Source organism: Bufo bufo, chromosome 1 (genome assembly GCF_905171765.1).
Source record: "Bufo bufo chromosome 1, aBufBuf1.1, whole genome shotgun sequence".
Lineage (NCBI taxonomy): Eukaryota > Metazoa > Chordata > Amphibia > Anura > Bufonidae > Bufo > Bufo bufo.
Genome location: NC_053389.1, coordinates 121,076,607 through 121,099,775, shown reverse-complemented (window position 1 = coordinate 121,099,775; position 23,169 = coordinate 121,076,607). Strand labels below are relative to the sequence as shown.

Genomic DNA, 23,169 nt, shown 5'->3' with positions numbered 1-23,169 from the left:
GGCAGCAGCTTTCTCCTCTGCCCACAGAGAACATATATGCGCTCACCCGAGCCAAACGTGTATGGGGAGTAGGGAGAGAGCTGTTGGCTAATCAAACGTTCTGTTGAAGGTGTATGAGCTACCCGTTATATAGCAGTGTGGGAAACCCGATATGGGAGTGGTGAAGAAAAGTCTGGGAAAGTTGAGTCTTTTTCCCTCCAATCTTCAGATAAATGGCCTGTTATTGAGGCTCAAGAGGTCATTTATAGGTGCTGATATCTTCCAACAGGGCTTCTAGTCTGGAGAAGAGACATGCAGTGCTGAGACCTGTGGGAGCTGGAGGACCACGTGTTTTGACATGAACTCTGGGTGGTAGACACAGGTCCTGGTTGTGAGGGGAAACTACTGCGTAGTCAATAGCCTAGAATTTACCTAGAATTTACGTTGTTTCCTGTGTGTGAACTGTACACCGTTATGCCACGTGGACGAAGGTTACAGCCAGTTTACACCTAAATCTATTGTGTTGGAGTGGCTTCTTGATGTGCGAAGATCCCGGAGAGCTAAGTGACCCCTGAGTTGTCACACTGTATCTCTATTACAGTTTTGTATTGTCCTAATAAGTATAGTCATCCTTTTGTAAATTTGCCAGTAAATATTATAATAAAAAATATTTCCTGAAAATCATATTCCTAAAAATAGCCTAGAATTTACCTAGAATTTATGTTGTTTCCTGTGTGTGAACTGTACACTGTTATGCCACGTGGACAAAGGTTACAGCCAGTTTACACCTAAATCTATTGTGTTGGAGTGGCTTCTTGATGTGCGAAGATCCCGGAGAGCTAAGTGACCCCTGAGATGTCACACTGTATCTCTATTACAGTTTTGTCCTAATAAGTATAGTCATCCTTTTGTAAATTTGCCAGTAAATATTATAATAAAAAATATTTCCTGAAAATCATATTCCTAAAAATTATATTTCCCTAAATTTCTCTTTTATAGCTTCTAAATTTGTCAATGTGATGTAATTTGATTGTGAGCTACAATCCTATTAGAGACATCATATTATAAGAGATAATTTAGAAATCTGGATGTACATGAGGATATGCGATAATGGCTTCTATATTGTTTCTGAATCTTTTCCTGGATTTGTTTTCAAGTTTGAAAGCCGATTACTGTCCCTTATAATGTGTTTTAGGATGTGGAACTTAAAATACAGCCCTTGTGGGATTTTGTACAACTTTCTATGATCACGTCATCAGAGCTGACTGGTCCAACTGAATACAAGAGGATCCACCAGTCCCTGATTCTGACTCTACAGGGTCTAAATCTGACTCTACAGTCCAATTTGGAGCGGACTTTGGAGCCAATCACTTGATACTAGGGCCAGGTTCTAGATCTTCTTTAACCCCTTAGTGACCACCCATATGCCTTTTTATGGCGGTCACTAAGGGACCTTAGGCTGGGCCGCTGCTTTTTTACAGTGGCCCAGTCTAGGCACTGCAGCGGGGACCCGGCTCTCACATGAGAGCCGCGGCCCTGCTCTAAGAGCCCAGACCGGCAGGAGTGCCGATCCGGGCTGTTTAACATTTTACATGCGGTGGGCAATGGCACCCGCCGCATGTAAAGTGCTGACAGAGGGAGTGGACTCCCTCTGTCTCACATCGGCACCCCACGATCACATTTAGATGTGTGTGAAGGCTGGCAGGGGTCTGATGTAGGCCCCAGACCAGCGTTCAGTAATTCTCTCTGGCACAGCCTGCTGGTAATTGTTAGAATAGCATTGCCATTAAAATTCAATGTACTATAAGGATAGTGCATTGCATTTAAAAAATAATCAAAATGCTGTTTGTTATAGTCCCCTTGTGGGACTACGAAATGGTAAAAAAAAAAAAAACACATTTATTAAATAAAGAGAATTCCATAAAAAAAATTATGCTTTTTTTCCATTGAAAATATGCTTTTCAATGAAAAAATAGCAAAAAAAAATCTCCCCATATGTTTGGTATTGCCGCGTCTGTAACGACCCTGACTACTAAATATCACATAAATTATCCCCTACGGTGAACGTCGTAAAAAAAAAAGACAGAATTGCTAATTCTTAGTTGCCGCAAAAAAAAAACTTAATAAGAAGTGATAAAAAAGCGCCATTTACTCCAAAATGATACAAATGAAAAATACAAGTCATCCCGCAAAAATCAACCCCTTACACAACTCTATAGAAAGAAAAATAAAAGTTATGGGTCTTATTTTCTTAAAAAAAAAAAGGGGGGTTTCATTGCAAAAAAGTTATAAAACGTAAAAAAAACTATATGTATTTGATATCACTGTAATCGTACAGGCATGTCCTCCACAGTAGGATATGTTGGCTAATCTCTCAATTTTACATCAGTATGAGGGTTTAGTAAGACCACAGAGTGCACCTGTCTTTGTAAAAGTTATTGTTATTTTCTTTGATTGTTTATCACATCCACACATTTGCTATCCTGTGTAGGATGTCTATTGTGGTACTTGTGGTCCGCTGCGGGCATCCTCCATTGTATGCATTTTTGCTGGGATTGCCATTCGCAGCGGACCACAAGTGCAGTATCTGCCCCCCCGGTATAGATGCGCCACTGCATATGGGGTTGAGCACTTCCTGCTTTTCATTACCACACCAATTTGTAGTTTATATATAGAATTGTTTGGAGGTGTAAAAACTCCTAGTCTGAATGTGCCTTTATTTCCATCTACAAGCAGCATTCTGGTGCACATATGAGTCCTGGGCTATATCAGCCAGTCTTGGGTGGGGCTCAGAGCTCTCTCCCTACTCCTATTGTAAGCATGGCTGCATGCTGTAGGTAACTGGGAGTTTGCTGTGAATCGGACCTTGCGCACCTGTAATTTGCTCACTGGCTCCTGGTATTGCCCATACGGCACAGGTAGGTTTAGCGTTAGGTCCCGAGTTACTTGAGAAACCTTGGCGCGGTGCTCGGGCTCAGACATGTCCTCTACAGTAGGATATGTTGGCTAATCTCTCAATTTTGCATCAGTATGAGGGTTTAGTAAGACTGCAGAGTGCACCTGTCTTTGTTTAAGTTATTTAAATTTTATTTTAAAAGCAATCAAAATACTGTCTGTTATAGTCCCCTTGTGGGACTATTAAGTGGTAAAAAAAAAATAAAAAAAAAACATTTATTAAATAAAAAAATTCCATAAAAAAATTTAGCTTTTTTTCCATTGAAAATACGCTTTTCACCGAAAAAAAATAGCAAAAAAAGCCTCCCCCATATGTTTGGTATTGCCGCGTCCGTAACAACTTGGACTACATAAATATCACATAAATTATCCCCTATGGTGAACGCCGTAAAAAATTTAATAAAACAGAATTGCAAATTCTTAGTTGCCACCGAAAAAAATTACTGTATTTTTCGCTTTATAAGACGCACCTGTTTATAATACGCACCTAGGTTTTTGAGGAGGAAAATGAGAAAAATTAATATTTTTAACCAAAAGGTGTGCTTTTTGGTGGGTTTTGAACTAATGGTGGTCTGTGGATGACACTATTATGGGTGATCTGTGGATGACACTTCTATGGAGGGGATCTGTGGATGACGCACTGTTATGAGGGATCTATGGATGACACTTATGTGATTATACACCCATCATCCTAGAGAATACACTGATGTACTGTAGGTACTGTACATTGGTGTATTCTCAAGGATGAGGGGAGTTATAGTCAGATTAAATAGAAACACTATCCAGGGACTGTTCTGTAATTGGCATGTGTTTATATTAAATATGACTATAACCCCCCTCATCCATAGAAATCCACTCATATACTGCAGCACATGTGTGGATTCCTATGGATGAGGAGGGTTATAGTCATATTTAATATAAACACATGACAATTACAGAACAGTCCCTGGACAGTGCTTATATTAAATATGACTATAACCCCCCTCATCCATAGGAAGCCACTCATATACTGCAGTATCTGGGTGGATACCTATGGATGAGGGGGGAAGGGGGGGGGGGGTTGTAGTCATAGATGACACATTTGCAGTAATTTTTATATTGCCCTGAGCTCCACTCACCCGGGGACTGGGTATACAAAACCGCTGTACACAGCAGGAGCAGAGCTGGTACAGCGGGAAATTGGAAGGAAGCTGATGGAGGTGAGGGCAGCACCACTGCGCTCACCACTAATCAGCAGGACTAGAGAAGTGCGGGCTGACGGCAGCAGAGCGCACTAATTGATACTGTAATATCTCTTCAACTTCATTCACCTTCTCCTGGTACGGAGATTTCAGAGACTTCCACTTCTGTTTTACCTCTTCTACCTCTTGAATCAGTAACTCTGGGCTTGTCTCCTCCGTTTTGACAATGTCCGCTTCTTGTATGAATTCAGGAAGGAAGCTCAGGACTTGCAGCTGGCTGCACAGCATCTAATGCTTTCTGCGTCGCTCCATGGAATCATCCACCAGGACTGGCTGGGATCTTGCCATCACCTTCTACTTTACACCGCACGTCCAGACACGTAGTTCGGGAGCAGGAAGCAGTGACAGGATGGCGGAGGGCTTTTGGATTCCCTCTCTAACCGCCCTTGTCTGGACGTGCGGCGTAAAGAAGGTGATGGCGAGATCCCAGCCTGTCCTGGTGGATGATTCCATGGAGCGACGCAGAAAGCATTAGATGCTGTGCAGCCAGCTGCAAGTCCTGCACTTCTTTCCTGAATTCATACATTGTCAAAAGGGAGGAGACAAGCCCAGAGTTACTGATTCAAGAGGTAAAACAGTGGAAGTCTCTGAAATCTCCGTACCAGGAGAAAATTCAGTTCGGTTTACTATAATAGCGAGTGGGCTGGCAGCAGCAGAGCACAATAAGTGAGGCCGCCAGCCCGACAATCCCTGGTGCAGTCTTGTTAAGGAAGCGCGGGCTAGCGGCAGAAGCCTTTAGTGAAGCCGCAAGCCCGCCCAACAGTTTAATGGCAGGCTCAGGAGTTGTTAGTGAGAGCTCCTGAGCCACCTAATTTTAGTTCTATTCGTTTTATAAGACGCAGTGACTTTTCCCCTCCACTTTGGAGGGAAAAAAAGTGCGTCTTATAAAATTTAAAATACGGTAATAACAAGCGATCAAAAAGCGCCATTTACTCCAAAATGATTCCAATGAAAAATACATCCCACAAAAATCAAGCCCTCACACAACTCCATAGAGAGAAAAATAAAAAGTTATGGGTCTTGGGAAGCGGCAATGCAAAAACATATATTTTTTTAAAAGGGTTTTATTGCAAAAAAGCAGGGTGGATAAAAATCTATGATTTTTTTAAAAAAATCAAAAAAATGAGATTTTTTTGATTTAAATCAGATTTTTTTGATTTAAATCAATTTTTTTTAATATAAAATGCTTTTTGAGGAAAATATATTACCATCCAAAGGTTATTCCATCATGAAATAAAGATTAGTTTTTTAATTATATAGAATAAGGCTGTATATGTTTAATTTTTTTGGTAAATAAATTCCATTAATCCATTCACAATGGGAGGGAAGAAATGCAAATGAGCTCTTAACAAGCTTTGCCTCTAATGCCACCAGATGTAAGGCAGCTATCCTATAAGTCAATATTCAGCTCTTAAAATAAGCCTTGAGACATGACTTGGATATTAAATAAGCCAGCACCTCATCTGCAGACAGCTGTTTCGGGGTGATTGCCCCTCATCAGTGCAGAGCAGAGAGTACTGCCTTAACTGGGTAGGAGGCCTGTGTCCGAAACAGCTGTCTGCAGATGAGGTTCTGGCTTATTTAATATCCAAGTCATGTCTCAAGGCTTATTTTAAGTCATGTCTCAAGGCTTATAGGATAGCTGCCTTACATCTGGTGGCATTAGAGGCAAAGCTTGTTAAGAGCTCATTTGCATTTCTTCCCTCCCAGAATTCCAGAGGAGCATGTATGGCCTAAAAGTCTCCTCACACTGATAAAGGTGCTCTCTCCCTAAGAAGAGTTAGTTTCCCCCTTTGTCCATTTACAATGTCATGCTCTTAACAGAGGTTTTTGTAAGATTATTGGGCAGTTTTTCTGCCTACAAGATATTATCACAGATGCTTGGTTTACTTTTGCAGTTCTCAAAACTGAATTTGACTCAGCAGAGATCACATGCCTCTTCTTCACAGCAAAAATGTTATAACATGAACACAGTTGAGAAAAAGACCTTAATCCTAACTTCTACAAACCTATGAATACAGAATCAACCTAATCAAACTAATATGAAAAGTTGTTATTCTAAAATCTTCATCTACTTGCATATTATAAGTTATACCAGCAAGAATTAGTCTTTATGTAGAAAACTATGATTTAAATCAAGCCTTACTGACTAGTGATTTAAATCGTGATTTAAATCAGTTTGATTTAAAGAGGACCTTTCACCGATTATTACACTATGAACTAACTATACAGACATGGAGAGCGGCGCCCGGGGATCTCTCTGCACTTACTATTATCCCTGGGCACCGCTCCATTCTCCTGCTATGCCCTCCGGTATCTCCGCTCACTAAGTTATGGTAGGCGGAGTCTGCCCTTGTTCTTCTGTAGCGCTGGCCAATCGCATTGCAGAGCTCACAGCCTGGGAGAAAATAACCTCCCAGGCTGTGAGCTCTGCGCTGCGATTGGTCAGCGCTAGAGCAGATCAAGGGCAGACTCCGCCTACCATAACTTAGTGACTGGAATCTCCGCCTACTATAACTTACTGAGCGAAGATACCGGAGGGCATAGCAGGAGAACGGAGCGGCGCCCGGGGATAATAGTAAGTGCAGTGAGATCCCCGGGCGCCGCTCTACATGTCTGTATACTTAGTTCATAGTGTAATAATCAGTGAAAGGTCCTTTTTAAATCAAAACCACCCTGCAAAAAAGTATTAAAACCTAAAAAAAACTATATGTATTTGGTATCACTGTAATCGCACTGACCCAAAGAATAAAGATATTATGTTATTTATGCCGAAAAATTAACGCCATAAAAGTTATAACGTAAAAACGCAGTGGCAGTATTGCTGTTTTTCACATATCCCTCCCAGAAAGAGTTAATAAAAGATAATAAAAAAGTTGTGTACCCCAAAATGGCGCCATTAAAAACTACAACTTGTCCCGCAAAACACAAGCCCTCATAAAGCTATATAGACGGAGAAAAAAAAAGTTATAGCTCTTGGAACGCAACGATAAAAAAAGGAAGAAAAACGCTTGGTCAGTAAGGCCCAAAACAGGCTGGTGACTAAGGGGTTATTATATGTAACATAGTAACATAGTACATAAGGCCGAAAAAAGACATTTGTCCATCCAGTTCGGCCTGTCATCCTGCAAGTTGATCTGGAGGAAGGCAAAAAACAACAACTGTGAGGTAGAAGCCAATTTCCTCCACTTTAGGGGAATAAAAAATTCCTTCCCAACTCGAATCAGGCAATCAGAATGTACATTGTGTATAATGATAATAACAGTGAAGATGGATGTGGACATGTTCTGGATGATTGGAGGGTGGCTCCCAGAATAATGTTCTCTGGTGGGCCTATGATTCTAATACTAGATGTCATATAAGAAGAGGCTGTTTAGGAGGCTCTTTGGTCTTATGTCCCCATCAGTATCATTCAGTATATGGCCATTCCTGTAGATACAAGATTAATATTGAAGTTTAACACAAGCAGGGTTGATCAAATCTACCAGTTGGAAGTAGAATTCAGAGGTTGTGCTATAATTCACTGTATAGGCCCCCATTTCTGCAGACAAACATGTGGGTACAGACAGAATTCAAATCTTGATGTGGGATCCAAATAATGGAGAAATTGTCATGTGACGGGAGAGTTTTTTTTTGTTTTTTGTTCTTTTTACTCTACAGCTCTACAGTGAAGATTCTTTTACTTTTCTAACCCATTCTGCAACTTTTCTAAAATATTTAATCTTGCTGGAAAACTCCTTTAATAGTTGACTGCAATTCACCCTACTATCCTTCTTCCCCACCAATCTCCTTCATATGGTTGAAGGAAGCTGAGATACAGTGTTAGTGCTTGATGGAGTCCTCACAATACAATGACAGGTGACCTCTGTGATATAATATTCTTCAAATCAAATCAAATACATCAAAGGTGACTAAACCTTCTGAGATAGTGCCCCATCATATCATAAAAAGAGTACAAGATTTGGTATACACATCATTTATATCATGGTCTATCCAGAAATGTAAAATTGTGGATGCGTAAATCGTCATCAGAGGTAAAAAATGATTGCTGGGCAACAGAAATTGGACTAATTGGTCGGTTCAAATAATTGATGGATAAACTATCATTCCAGACTGGACGCCATCATTTACGTGTGGAGGGAACATTATCATTGCAATAAAAATAGTTAACACTTTGAAATATTATATCACAAGAGACAGTAATTAAAGGGGTTGTCTCACTTCAGCAAATGGCATTTATCATGTAGAGAAAGTTAATACAAGGCACTTACTAATGTATTGTGATTGTCCATATTGCCTCTTTTACTGGCTGGATTCATTTTTCCATCACATTAGGAAATTAGGAAAAGCGCCAACCTATATGCACTTCTTTGGTCCTGGCCACCAGAGAGGCCGATGCTTTGTTCTATAGTCCACGGCTGCTGGATTGCAGGGTGGCCGTAACCATGGAAACGAGCAGTGTATAACGTGATGGGAAAATGTATATATCATCCTCATAGTAAAGATTACAGCATGTAAAATGAACAAGTCCTTTAAGCCGCTGCCAGTTCTACGCAGCTTTCCAGATGGCTACATGTATCTCCGATAAATATTTTATAGGAAAAAAATATAATTAAATATTTCATAAACTAAAATGGTTTCTGGGATTGGATGATCTGTTTTCCCTCTGTAGTCTGCTCTTGATCACGGCCCATGCAATAACAATGTATCAAAAGATTTAGCAACATAAAACTTGTCACATCTCCTTGACAGTTTCCACGGCAACTGCAGTTCAGTCGAACTTTGCATGCAATTGATCTCTCACAGGGGTCTTAAGTCTGCACCAGCTGAATATGAAGCACAGAGCGCTCGCCATACCCAAGGCAATGTGCAGAAGGTTTTTGTGTAGTTAAATGACGGCTTTACGCTAGCATTTTACTATAAATGGTCTTTTGGAATCAAGGATAGTTACCAGGAAAGAAGATTCCGAAATATTTAGTATCAGCATCATCGGAGTCTTCTGGTCAATGCACTGCTTACATTCTAGCTCAGAGAATGACTGGATGCCTAAGGAACTACAGATAAAGGCCTATGGTACCTACCATAGAAGCATGGGAAAATTACTACTACAATGAGGCACATGATGGGGGGATGGGGCCTGACACTGAACTGGCTTTTTTGCTTACTGTAACACTTTTGTGGCTCCACTAGCTGTTAAAATCCAAGTGCAGTGTGCTCCCTCTAGTGGTGACTTTATGCAGTCAGAATTTTATCATTTGTGAAGTCAGTAGTGTTGGGCGAGCATGCTAGGCCGAACAGCATTTTGACTCGAGCATCGCGATGCACGGCACATCGTGGTGTTCGGCCGAACACCGTGTGTGCTTGAGCGCGTTGCTCGAGTCTCCTCCCCGCGGGAGAGTAGTTGCACTCACTGTTATGATGTAGCCATGTTGGTTACTGGCATTACAGTGATTGGCTGGCCGGAATGCGTCATCGGAAGGGACAGATGGTGTAGGGACAGGAATTGTTTTGGTTTTTTTAGGCAGGGTTTAGTGTTGAAAGGTGTTAGAGACCCAAAAGTCCTTTTAAGGACTAATGTTTTATCTGGCTGCCATATATATTATTAGCGCAACCTGCGCTAAATTGTGTGCAATTGTTTGGCCGCTGCTGACAGTGACACAACCTCTGCTACATCTGTTCTGTTACATTTGCGCTGTGAAATTCAGCTCAATTGTTTGGCCGCTGCCGACAGCGACATTACCTGCGCTACATCTCCTGTATAACGTTTGAGCATCCTAAATACCTGTGACATTCAGTTTAATTTTTTCTTAGCCACTGCTGACAGCGACATTACCTACGCTACATCTCCTGTATAACGTTTGCACATCCTAAATACCTGTGACATTCAGTGTACTTTTTTTTGCCGCTGGTGACAGCGACATTACCTGCACTACATCTTCTGTATAACGTTTGCGCATCCTAAATATCAGTGACATTCAGTGTAATTTTTTCGCCGCTGGTGACAGCGACATTACCTGCACTACATCTCCTGTATAACGTTTGCACATCCTAAATACCTGTGACATTCAGTGTAATTTATTTGCGCATACACTTACAAAACCTGCGCTACTGTACGCGTGACATACTTGCAAGCATATATACCATTTAATATGCTCAAGGCGAGCAGTAAGAGACGGGGAAGTGGTCGTGCTGCTGATGGTGCACGCAGAGGCCATGGCCATGGTCTGAAACTGTGTCTGCTGCCAGAGCACAAAAAAAACAATCATCCACGATACCAAGCTTCATGTCCCAGTTTGCAGGGCGGCGCAGGACACCACTATCAAAGTCACACCAGTGCGACCAGGTGGTCGGTTGGATTGCAGCAGATAATGCTTCCAGTCGGTTAAGCACCACCCTGTCTTCCACAAAGTCCAGTCTCAGTAGCCAAGAGTATGGTCATCAGAATCCTCACCCTGATCCTCCTTCTTCCCACCATGGAGAATCTTGGCAAACAAGTGATCCCACACTCGGATATTCCGAGGAACTCTTTTCATCGCCATTCCTTGATTTGGGCCTCTCGCCAAGCCCGCTTGAAGAGGGACATGAGGAGATCTTGTGCACTGATTCCCAAACTTTTAAGCATCCACAGTCAGAATAAGATGACTGTGGGGAACGGCGATTAGTGTTTCACGCGGTGGATGATGATGATGATGAGACACAGTTGCCAAAAAATCAACGTCAATTAGTGTCTCAAGAGGTTGATGATGAGGATGAGACACAGTTGTGTGAGGTTCTTGTTAGGTCAACAAGTCAGGAGAATGACCAGAGTGAGAAAGTGGAAGAGGAGGTGGTGGATGATGAAATCACTGACCCAACCTGGGAAGGTTGAAAGCCGAGTGAGGACAGCAATACAAAGGGGAAGGGATCTGCAACACCGCAACAGGCTGGAAGAGGCAGTGGGGTGGCAAAAGGGAGAAGGCGGCCCACACCAAACAGGCACGCAACTGTTCCCCAGGGCACCCCCCTTGCGGCAATCTCCCTTGCCAAGGGGTAGGTGTTCCGCAGATTGGCGCTTTTTTGAGGAAAGTGTGGATGATAAAAGAATTGTCATTTGCAACCTGTGCCGTACGAAAATGAGCAGGGGCGTGAACACTAGCAACTTCAACACCACCAGCATGATCCGCCAGCATAGCATCAAAGCACCCTAATAGATGGGCCGAACGCCTGGGTCCACAATCAGTGTCTGCGGGTCACACCACTGCCTCCTCTTCCTCTGTGTTACGTGCTGGCCAATCCCCTGTCCAAGACGCAGGCCCAGATGCCTCCCGCCATGCACCTGGACCTTCGCAAGCACCCTCAGCTAACACATCCACTTCTTTGTCCCAGCGCAGCGTACAGATGTCCATACCCCAGGCCTTTGAACGAAAGCACAAATACCCAGCCACCCACCCACCCACAGGCCATAGTACTAAATGTGCACCTTTCCAAATTGCTGGCCCTGGAAATGTTTCCATTTAGACTTGTGGACACTGAGGCTTTCCGCAGCCTGATGGCGGCGGACATCCCTCGTTTCTCAGTCCCCAACCGCCACTATTTTTCCCGGTGTGCCGTCCCCGACTTACACCAGCATGTGTCCCATAACATCACCCGTGCCCTGACCAACACAGTTATTTGGAAGGTCCACTTAACGACTGACACATGGACAAGTTCTTTTGGCTAGGGACGCTACATTTCCCTGACGGCACACTGAGTGAACGTTGTGGAGGCCGGGAGCGAGTCGTAACCTGGGATGGCAAAGGTGCTACTGACGCCAAGGATTGCGGGCCCTACTTCCATCAGGATTTCGCCACCACCTACATTACTGGCTGCAACCCCCCTTCTCTTCCTCCACCTCCTCCTCCACTTTCACCTCTGAATTCTCATCTTGCATCAGCAGTCAGCCATCAGTCAGTAACTGGAAGCAGTAGCACTGCAGTGGGGAAGCGGCAACAGGCCGTGCTGAAACTAATTTGTTTAGGTGACAAACAGCACACCGCCGCAGAGCTGTGGCAGGGTATAAGGGAACAGACTCAACCTATAACCAGGCATGGTTGTGTCTTATAATAGCCGTAACTTGGTGGCGGCTTTGGAGCTCGGCAAGCTCACACACATCATACCTAGCCCACGTGTTTAACTTAGTGGTTCAGCGGTTTCTCAAAACCTACCCCAATTTGCCTGAGCTACTGGTGAAGGTGCGCCGCTTGTGTGCCCATTTCCAAAAGTCATCTATAGCTGCCGCTGGTCTGGCAACGCTGCAGAAGCTGCATACCAGCTGCAACCTGGTTGTCGCATTTCCAGTCAGCTTTCGCTCTTCACAAGCGACGGGTGGGCATGGATGTCTCGCCTCTGTGAGGTTTTACGCAACTTTGAGAGTCATCCTCCTGATGAGGACAGCAAAGTCTTGTCTGTTGGGACTCTGGCACACATGGCTGAATTTATGTTATGCTGCCTTTCCTGTGACCCTCGCGTTATACACATTATGGCCAACACTGATTACTGGTTGTTCACCCTTCTCGACCCCCGCTATAAAGAGAACTTCTCATCTCTCATTCCTGTGGTGGAGAGGACTAGCAAAATGGTGCAATATCAGAAGGTCCTTGTGGAAAAATTGCTCCATAAATTTCCAGCTGACAACGCTGGAGGCAGAGTACGTAGTTCCTTGGGAAACCGAGGAGGGGAGACAAAAGTGAACACACATCAGTTCCAACAGAGGCAGGGCAACACTCTCCAAGGCCTGGGACAGTTTCATGACACCGCCAGCACCCTCACCCTGATGCGCGGCTTACTGTCACAAGAAAGATTTGGAAGATGGTGAACCAGTATATAGCAGACCGTGTCAGCGTCCTCAGTGATCCCTCTGTGCCTTACAACTATTGGGTGTCCAAGCTGGACACGTGGCACGAACTGGCGCTCTACGCCTTGGAGGTGCTGGCCTGCCCTGCCACCAGCGTTTTGTCAGAGCGGGTATTTAGTGCTGCTGGGGGAATAACAACTGATAAGCGCATCCGCCTGTCAACTGAAAATGCTGACAGGTTGACTCTTACCAAAATGAACAAGGCCTGGATTGCTCCTGACTTCTCTACTCCGCCAGAGGAAAGCAGCTGAACATAAAGGCACTTTAAATGTGGCTTTTATGGTCTATTGAATACACTGTATTTCCATGCACCCCTTCCACCACAAAAAACGGTATATGGTTCAATCTTCCTTTTTCTCGTCCTCCTCCTCTTCCATCATATCAACATGCTTATTAGGCTGCCCTCGTTCCTAATGTTTTAGATGGTCAGCTCAGCAGCAGGCCCTCGCCCTTAATGTTTTAGATGGTCAGATAAGCAGCAGGCACTCACCCCTAATGTTTTAGAGGGTCAGATAAGCAGCAGGCACTCGCCCCTAATGTTTTAGAGGGTCAGATCAGCAGCAGACCCTCACCCCTAATGTTTTAGATGGTCAGATCAGCAGCAGGCCCTCGCCCCTAATGTTTTTGAGGGTCACCAGCAGGCCATCAATCATAATTTTTCAAGGGTGTGCAGGATGCCCTCCTTTATGTGTAATAAAGGGTGTATTGCAGTGCGGTTCCTTGTAATTTTTGGCAACCCTTTCACTTAGTGCATAGGCTTTATGAGTGTAGGTTTCCCACTACATGAACAATTGTACCACAATATGAGTGAGGCCCTCCTTTATGTGATATACAGGTTGTATCGGAGTGCCTCTTCCTTGTAATTGTTTGCAGCACTTGCACTTTATATACAAGTAAATGTACAGGAAAGAATGTTATCTTCGGTTTTGTGTGTATTATTGTCAGTCTGTAAAAGGGGCGTACCACTCGGACAACATCGTTCCCAGGGAGTCCAAGATGCATCCAGACATCCTCCCCATGCTGTTCCTGAAAAATTTCAGTAGTGTTTCCATCAATGTTGACCTGTGAACCAGACACCCTCCCCTCTTCAGAGCAGTGGGTGCCTGGTTTAATGCTCTGGTTCTCCCATTGACTTCCATTGTGCTCTGGTGCTCGGTAGAGCACCCGAGCATCCCAAAGTGTTCTACTCGAGTACCCGAGCACCCTAGCACTTTTGTGCTCGATCAACACTAAAAGTCAGATAAACAGAGCTCCTCTATGCAGATATATTAAAGGGGTTGTGCAGGCCATACATAATGATGACCTATCGTAAGGATAGGTCAACAATATCTGACAACAATATCAAACAACTGATCAGCGGGGGTGCCAGGTGTCGGATATCTGCCGATCAGATATTGATGACATCAATATGTATAGTTTGCAGAACTTTTGGAAGAAATAATTAGTACAGAATTTTGAACAGAATAATGGAATGGTGAACATTAAGGCTACATTCACACGTGTCAAGCTTAACTATTGCAAATCCAACACATATTTTGCTACAAGATCCATGGCAGAAATGTGAGGCTCGCAGAGGAGATCTGTGCAAGGATTATCCTCATTTAATGGGGATAATCATTAGGGTTTCCATCTGAAACAGGCAGCGTGCTACTTCATTGTCATAGGTTTTTTATTTTTATTTTATTTCTTTTAGTGACGGCACTAAAAATTTGCCCAGAAAATTTCTGTGGCATAAGAGAATTATGGAAAACCCATTCATGTATGGGATATGGATTGTTCTCAGATTTCATGCCCCAAAATCTGATCAATAAAATTGATACTGGTGTTGAGTGAGTCATTATGTCATACTCACGACTCATAAAAAGACATGCAGATGTTTCATCTATTTCATACAAAATCTCTAGTGAAATGACTTAATTCCAATTTGTAAAGCACAAGCTCAACATCTCCCCTGTCACGCAACGCATGAGTAAGGGGCAAGAGTCCCCCGAAGCACTGCATGGTGGGGGAGGAAGCCAAGAAGATGTTGGGCTCAATTTCCGTCACCATCTGGAGGATGGAGTTCCTTGTGTGGACCTTGTGGCTGTACAGTATTTTGGATGTGTTCCGCCTGCAAATCTGACTCCAAACGTGCATTGAGAGGTCAGCTCTTCAGCATGAAAGGGGTGCATAGCCAGTTCTAAAGGGCTGTAAATGGGGGTGTGGTCAGTTATAAAGAGGCATGGCTAGGCACTGCAAGCTGGGACCTCCCGGAGAACAATCTAGAGGGGTTCTTCAGGATAGGTCAACAATATCAGATCGGCGGGGGTCTTACTCTCGGCATTCCCAGCCGTTCAGCTGTTTGATTCACGTGAAGGGGGCAAGCAGTTGTTACATTGGACCACTGACACAAGCTAGACAGCATGCAGTTAAATAGCACCTGTTAACATGATCAACCCTATTAAACCAGGCCTACTGGCTTGTAGCTTGATATCATATATACATTTATGCAAATTAGTTAGTTGGAGAACCAAGGGGCTGGCTGTAGCGCTAGGAGCACGGTTACAGCTATACCCCGGTGCTTAGTACCCTACCCCCTCCTGGTTGATTGACAGGGCAAGACATCTGACCTTACACAGTCTTTTGGTGCCTGCGCCGTATCTTACAAACTTGGCACTTGTCCTCTAGATCTGCAGCTGGTGATATCATTCCACCCAGAAGCGTTCTTTCTCTGAAGCCACCAGTGCCTCCACTTCCAGATGGAATGCCTGGTTTAATAGGGTTGATCATGATGACAGGTGCTCGGTGAAGAGCCGCAGAGCTCACACCGCAGCAGCGGCCTCTTCAAACAGCTGGTGCCGGGAGTCAGACCCGACTAATCTGTTATTGATGACCTATCCTGAGGATAGGTCATCAAACACAAGCCCTTTAAGTTGGCAGGTATGGTTGAAGGGATATTCTCATCTTAGATATTTATAGCATATACACAGGATAGTCTCATCTCTGGACCCTGTACTTATCTCCAAAACTGATTCCCCCATCCTTCCAGGGGCCACAACCACTCTGAATGGAGAAGAGGTTGTGCATGTACAGCTCTTTCCATTAACTTCTATTGGAGTTCTGATAATGGCCAAGCACACTTGAGCGCTGACCACTATAAAGATATATATTATATTGGCATAGGAATCGCCACAGAATATTGGACCTATTTAGAAAATAAATAAATAAAGGTCGACAGGTATTTTCTTTAAAGGGAATGTGGCAATTTGCATTTATCTTTTTTGTCACTATCTATATTTTAAAAAGTGATACTAAAATCATGCAAATTTTCACACTGACCACTAGGCCTAAAATATGTTACGACTTCCTGTTCTTTGAGAGCAGCTACATGGGCCATTGACACAGTAGACAGGAGGGGACCTCATTAAGGTCCGTGGGAGATTTTTCTAGGCACGCTCTGTGACCTGTGCAGAGGTCAGGAGGAAGTAGAGCTATTGTGAATGTTGGATCCTGTGTTATCTATACACAGGTGTTATCTGTCATTGTAATCCTGCCTGTGATGATAATGTGATGACTGCTGAAAAGTTACCTATACAGAACAGAAAATCACATAATATATTGTTAGTGACATGGAAAACTGAAACACAAATTGGCAAAAATTCTAAAATTATATGTTTAACAGAATAATATGATTTAAACAAATAGGCCATTTTCTGATAACACATTCCCTTTAAGTAACAGAACAGTCAAAATACTTAGTCCTGTGAATGCAGGCAATTAAAGGAAGCAATTAGCACAGCTTTAATGACTATGTCCAGTGTGTCAATGAATAGCCATCAATCACCGGGACTGTGTGAGGGTTGGTGAGCTGACATTGGGATTTGGGATTTATACAGCCTGTTACTATTGGGCATTGAATCTTAGGAGCTTCTTGCAAATATAGTAATTGGATAATATAATTGGGATCCATATACAAAGCCGGCAGTTATTTAAAGGCGAAATAGAGCGTCGTGAAAATAATGATTTTCTGTCTCACAGCCCTTGGATTTTCTGATTTATATATCTATGGCTTGGACAGATGGCTACAAGCACAAAAGTAATGATCATACAGTTGTTGCAGATTTTAGACAGCCAGCTGCAAAAGTGGAAAATCTGCACTTACGGTATATAGGTAGCAGAGCCGAATTTGTCATTGAGCTGTTTTCTGTCTGCACTGTGATATCTCACTAAAGAGGTTGTCCAACGTTATTATTTTTTTGTATATAGGACTGACAGTGGGTTAAAAATAAAAGCTGCCATGCATACCCTCACCAATCCCTGGCCTTTGCCATTACCATGTTGTTTTGGTTCCGACAGATCTCCGTTTCCTCATCCTGGCTTGGCACGCAGGAAATGCCAAGGAAGGCCTTCTCAGCCAATCATTGCTTGGCTGAGCAGGAATCTACTGGCTTTCCTGTGTGTCAAGCCCAAAGCAAAGCAGCGGTGGGGGGATCGGTGAGGGCGAGTATGTTTCAGTTTTAATCCACTGTGAGCAACATATTAAAAAACAATTAATACTGCTGGACAACCCCTTTAAGGTTTACAAGCAGCCCTTTAGAAAACTAATGATAACACATTGTAATATCACAAGTTCTGTCAAGTGATAAACTTAGCTCTTCTGTATCCACAGACAGCACAAAGAGATTAAGTACTCTGGGTAGTTTATGACTAGTGTTGGGCGCGAATACTCGAATAGCAAATATGAAGCACGAATATCGCAACTTCGAGAATTTGTGAATATTTAGAATATAGTGATATATATTCGTAATTTTGAATATTCTAATTTTTTTTGGTTAGTTAATTAGTTAGCTTATATATATATAATACAGATAGTTAGTGGGAGATAGTCAGTGTAGGTTAGATAGTAGTGATATAGTGTAGCTGATAGGTTCTGCTGTCCATACATACATGCTACATACAGACATACATAGTGCTGTGATGTCACAAGTTCACAACAATACTTAGTACACCAATCACTAATAAGTAGTCATACCTGTTAAAATGTGAAGTTGCACGTAGTGCTCCAAAATATTTGCATCATTAGTGCCGATTTCGCAATTGCGTATATATTGGAGAACTCTATCTGCATATAAAGCTATTGTAATGTTCTGCCGTGCCAACCAATTTCTCCAGTTTCAGGAAACTTCTAGCAGCTTGAAAAATGTAGCTATAGTGACCCACGCCCGAATTTCGTGCGCATTACGCGAATATTGCAGATTTTTCGCAATCAAGAAAATAATCTCGAATTTGTGAATTTTGAGAATATATGACGAATATTCTACCAAATATTCGCAAAATATCGTGAATTAGAATATTGCCACTGCCGCTCATCACTATTTATGACGTACTCATCCTATGCAGTTATCAATAATGCCTTCACTACCCTTGATTACCAGGGATGCTGTTATTAATGCCTTTACTACTCTAGACCACCAGGGATGTTGGCATAAACTCTTTCAATGCCCTGAACCAGAAATAAATAATTTATCACAGCCCTATATCTATATATTATTAGCAGCAATAGTCAGTACTAACTAGGAAATAATTGATGTTAACCGCTAAGCTAAGTCATCTAAGTATCCAGGTGGCATAATGATGTTGTATGAACCACATGTCTACTCCCTCCTAATGTGTACTCCCTCTCTGGTCTGAAGAAGGTGAGGTCTAAAATAGAATTAAGCTGGTCATAAATTTAAGATAGCTGTTGGCCAAAAGCTATCTCTCCCGCTGGCGGCTTATCTCCTCAAGAACAAAAGGATCAAGCAGGTTGTAATCCGAAAAGGTAGGCTCTCATAAACATTAGATGGTCATCCAATACCACCAACTGACATTAATCTAAGATTTCATGCCCATAGCCATGTACATATGTTGGTCCTCAAACAATGGATGAGAAAAATACGGATCTATACGCATTCCACATTTTTCTCACTCTCATTAATAGAGAGGACTATTCTTATCCGCAAATCGGACCAGAATAAGAAATGTTCTTTACTTTGTGGAGTGGCCACACGGATCCGACAACAATACGGATGTGTGCATGCCCTCATAGAAGTGAATGAGCCATTGTGCTATCTGCAAAAAAATACAGATTGCGCGTAGATTATAAATATGGTTGTGTGCATGAAACCTAATGTGTATGGCCAGCTTTAGTCTTTTCTTAGTTTCAGCAAGTCAATGTTTTCATAGGGAATTCATGTTGATATAAACCTCCATTCACAATAATGCGCGAGCCACAGACCAGCTGACATTCCTATAAAAATGTTCCTAGCATGTATATGCGTCTTTGTCTAGCGTAGGCTATAGTGTTAGCCACAGTCTGAAATCATATCATTGCACATACCATAGTATGTGAGTACTGTTGCTACCTATAATATCTATCACTGCCTTTTGCATTTGTCTTCAACCAGGGGCTCTCCAGCTTTAATGCAACTACAACTCAGGCCATGGGAGTTGTAGTTTTCCACAGCTGGAGAGTCACAGGATTGAGGGTAATGATTGATAGTAACATAATAGAATACATCTTATATGCACCCATTTCTCATTGCACTGACCGGACCCTGGAGAAAAGGTTGTGTAAAAGACGTGCAATTTTTAATTATCTCAGACAACCCCTTTTAAGAGGCCTTGGAACAGGACCAAGAATATTGGCCTAACCAAGAGCCTTCTCTAAAAAGTAAAGGGACCCATGTGCAGACAGATATTTCTAGGTTCTTGGTTGGCTAGGTGAGAGGCCTTTAATGTACAGTAGGTCTGAGAGTGACCTTTTACCCCTCGTGGAGACAGCCAGGACAGGCATAGAAAGTCAAATAGGCCACCTGCTACCTGGGAAAAATAGTATGCAGATTAGCTCTCTTCCAAGAGAAAGAAGCTAACTCTGTACTGACGTTGGCTACCGTATAGTTAATGTTTGAACCTTTAACAGGCCTTGCAAAAAAGGAGGGTTACGTATATTGATCTCAACACTCCTATAAGGGTCCACTATTTGAGGAGTCCTCCTTTAATTGTAAATTTGTTTTCAATGTCAGAATGAGAGGACATGTCTTGGGTCAGAAAATCTATTTCAACAGGGCTTGTCATGGCCTTTGAAAGTGCCGAAACAATCAAAGATTGATGCCCTCTCCTGATGGAGAACCTCTTTTAAAGGCCATTTTGGGCTATTCCTATCTTATAGGAATGGCCCCTGCTTGGGATTCCCCATTGTCAAGATGTGCAGCATAAATTCCATTTAAATGAACTAAAGGAGCTGCTTAAAGCTCCCTTGGTCTTTTATTAGTGATCCTCCTAAGATCAGTTGAACACATAATGAAAAAGATTTGCTGAAGTTCTCAGTGGTCTTCTTCTTACACCCGGGGTAGAGTAGCTAATGTGGTCTCAAGTCTGATATTAGTATATTCAATAGATAGTCTGGAATAAAGATATGACACATATGCTAGTGAAGGTTATAGCTACAGCTGACTGTCCCTGAGATAATATGTGTTTCCAAGAAACTTTGCTGATGAGTAGAAACATCTAATCACACTGTACTTAGCATCATATCTCCATTACAACATTTTCACTGAGCTAGCTCAGTAGTTCTTTTATTTATGGGATACAAATATTTGTTAACCACAAGGTCATCATATTTGAAGATAATCACATTAAATAATTGACTCTATCAATAATCTAGCTAGCTGTTGAGTAGCCAAAGTCCTCCAGAACCAGGAGTCTACAGTGAATGGATAAGGTAAGACTCTGCTAGAGAAAGTGTACCATGACTTGTATATAATTTGTATGTTCAAGCAAAGGTGGCCAAAGATGGTGACCTTAGGTAAAAGTTTTGGCACAGCAATGTGTAAATTGACAACAGGAAGATAGTGTACATACTGATCGACCATAGTACTTCATCTATCATAGCAACACCTAGTCCTTTTTTCAAGATACTTTCAAAGTACAAGGACATCTACAGAGCCCATGTGACAAGCAATTTGTGTGCTACGTGTCTTTATAATGTAAATGAATCACCCAGAGATGTTTTAGGATTCTAAAAATGGAATAAAACAGCAGTGATTAGAATTTTAATTCCCCCATCTATGTGTAATGAAAAAAACAACAACCGTCACGCCTCCTCTGTTGGATTCTACCCTGCAACACTTATACTACAGATAAGTGGCAAGGCTCAAAGGGTAGTTACCCTCTTACAAATATGGCATCACCTAGAGAGATGGTTCCTGTAGTCCAGCTCCTATGGAACGAACAATTTTGACCAGCAGAACAAGAGATTTTTTTGCAGTATTTTTAGGATCAGTGAGTTTATATTTACCTTTAAAGTGGGCTTTGTCTCATTATGCTTGTAATCCTGGTTGATTAGATCATAAGGTATGATAGGTGGGGGCTGACCTCTGTAACCCCCAGGATTACGAAGTACTTTCCCCATACTTCCCAGATTTGTGATTTATGAGACAAATTTCAGAGTTTTTCCCAACATTTGAGATTTACAATTTATTATCAAAGGTTAATTCAGTGGAGGCCTCAAGCAGTTCTGTAGAAGGGACTTTCCTGTGAAAACAGGGCCATGTCATATTAGTAATACTAGTAGATGATCTAATACTCAACTAGCTGCAACTATTAGTACTGTATATTTCATTTCTTATATAATGCCAGTACATCCTGCAGTGCTGTACAGAGGTCGTCATCATTCACATAGGTCCCTGTCTCCAAAGAAGCTCACAATCTATTTCCTCTAATTCAGACTCACATTAGGATGAATTTCATTGAAATCTAAGTCAGTAAGTGTTGGTGCGTGAGAGATAATCCCCAAAAACACAAGGAGAACATACAAACTCTTTGTAAATGTTCTCCTTGGTTGGATTTGAACCCAGGACCCCAGTGCTACAAAACACCAGTGCTAACCACTGAGCAGCAGTGCCTTTCATGATGATGGTTTTTGCAAATGATGCAGATATTTTTTTCACCCACCTTTTTGCAGTTTATTAGAATTTTCATCAATCCAAAAAAAGAGGTTGGCAAATTCACAGTCACATACCCAAGGATTCCCCTCTAAGCGGATAGTCCGAAGCGATGGCAAGGATTCTAGTACACTGACACTTATACTTTGGAAGTTATTGTCATTCAGTTCCAAGACCTGAAGAGATTCCAAGTTCTCAAAGGCATCTTCATGCACCTCCGAAAGATTGTTGTTCCCCAGGCTTAACTTTATCAGCTTCCCTGCCGATTTAAAAATCCCAGCATCGAGCTGCGTCAGATTATTGTAACTTAAATCCAGAAACACCAGCCTGGTAGAACTGCTGAAGGTGCCCTCTTCCAGAGAGGTCAAGGAGTTGTTCCTGAGATCCAGATAGACCAGATCCACGTAAAATAAAAACAGATCCGCCGGGATCGATTGTATGTGGTTGTTGGCTGCAAGCAGTTTCCTTATATCCAAGGGGAAGAGGTTGGGGAGACTTGGAAGTCCTTGGTCCCTGCAATCTATTGTGTGATAGTCCAAACATATACAAACGGAAGGGCAAAGGAGACCTAGAGGTAAGATGAGCAAACAGCAGAAGCAAAAAAGAGGTGAAATACAGAAATGGAAGCATGGCAGCATTGTAAAGGATTTAAAGCAGAGAGTGGTACTAAGACAGAGACATGGTGCATAGCTGAGCAGCAATGCCTGGTACTTGTGTGTGAGGGTATCCTGGAGATCACATATCATCATAGATCAGATAGCAGCAGACTTGGGGGAGGGGAAACAAACAGTGGGAATGTTCTATGCATGGAAAATGTATCTCCACTATTGTGAAAAGCAGCCTGAGTCTGTGCTTCGCTGCTGACCAGCTCCTCCTCACTAGCTTCTGCTCAGGTTCCAAGGATCCTTTTCTTCTCGTTACAAATCCACATTTGCTCGCATCATTTGATCACCTGTGGTGACATCCATGGTGACATTGTGTTTTGTACAAAGCATTTAAAGTAGGAAAGTAAAATTGAAAAAAAAAAATCACATTGAGATGACGTGATAATTCATTACATACGACTGATAACAAACCTGCTGCCCTCAAGGTTTACAAAGTGATCATTTATGATGGATATGGAAAATTAATTAGATGTGATTATGATCATCACTATCAT

The 23,169-nt window shown here is 42.4% G+C and overlaps 1 protein-coding gene across 1 annotated transcript in view; it reads right to left on the bottom strand.

The window, feature by feature from the left end:
- LRRC38 (leucine rich repeat containing 38) overlaps positions 1–22,648 on the bottom strand; it is a 62,545-nt gene extending 39,897 nt beyond the window's left edge. Inside the window, exon 1 of the mRNA XM_040422309.1 lies at positions 22,021–22,648. Within this exon, the coding sequence (XP_040278243.1) occupies positions 22,021–22,648 (628 nt within the window). The remainder of the gene's footprint in view (positions 1–22,020) is intronic.
- Positions 22,649–23,169: the final 521 nt, after the last annotated feature.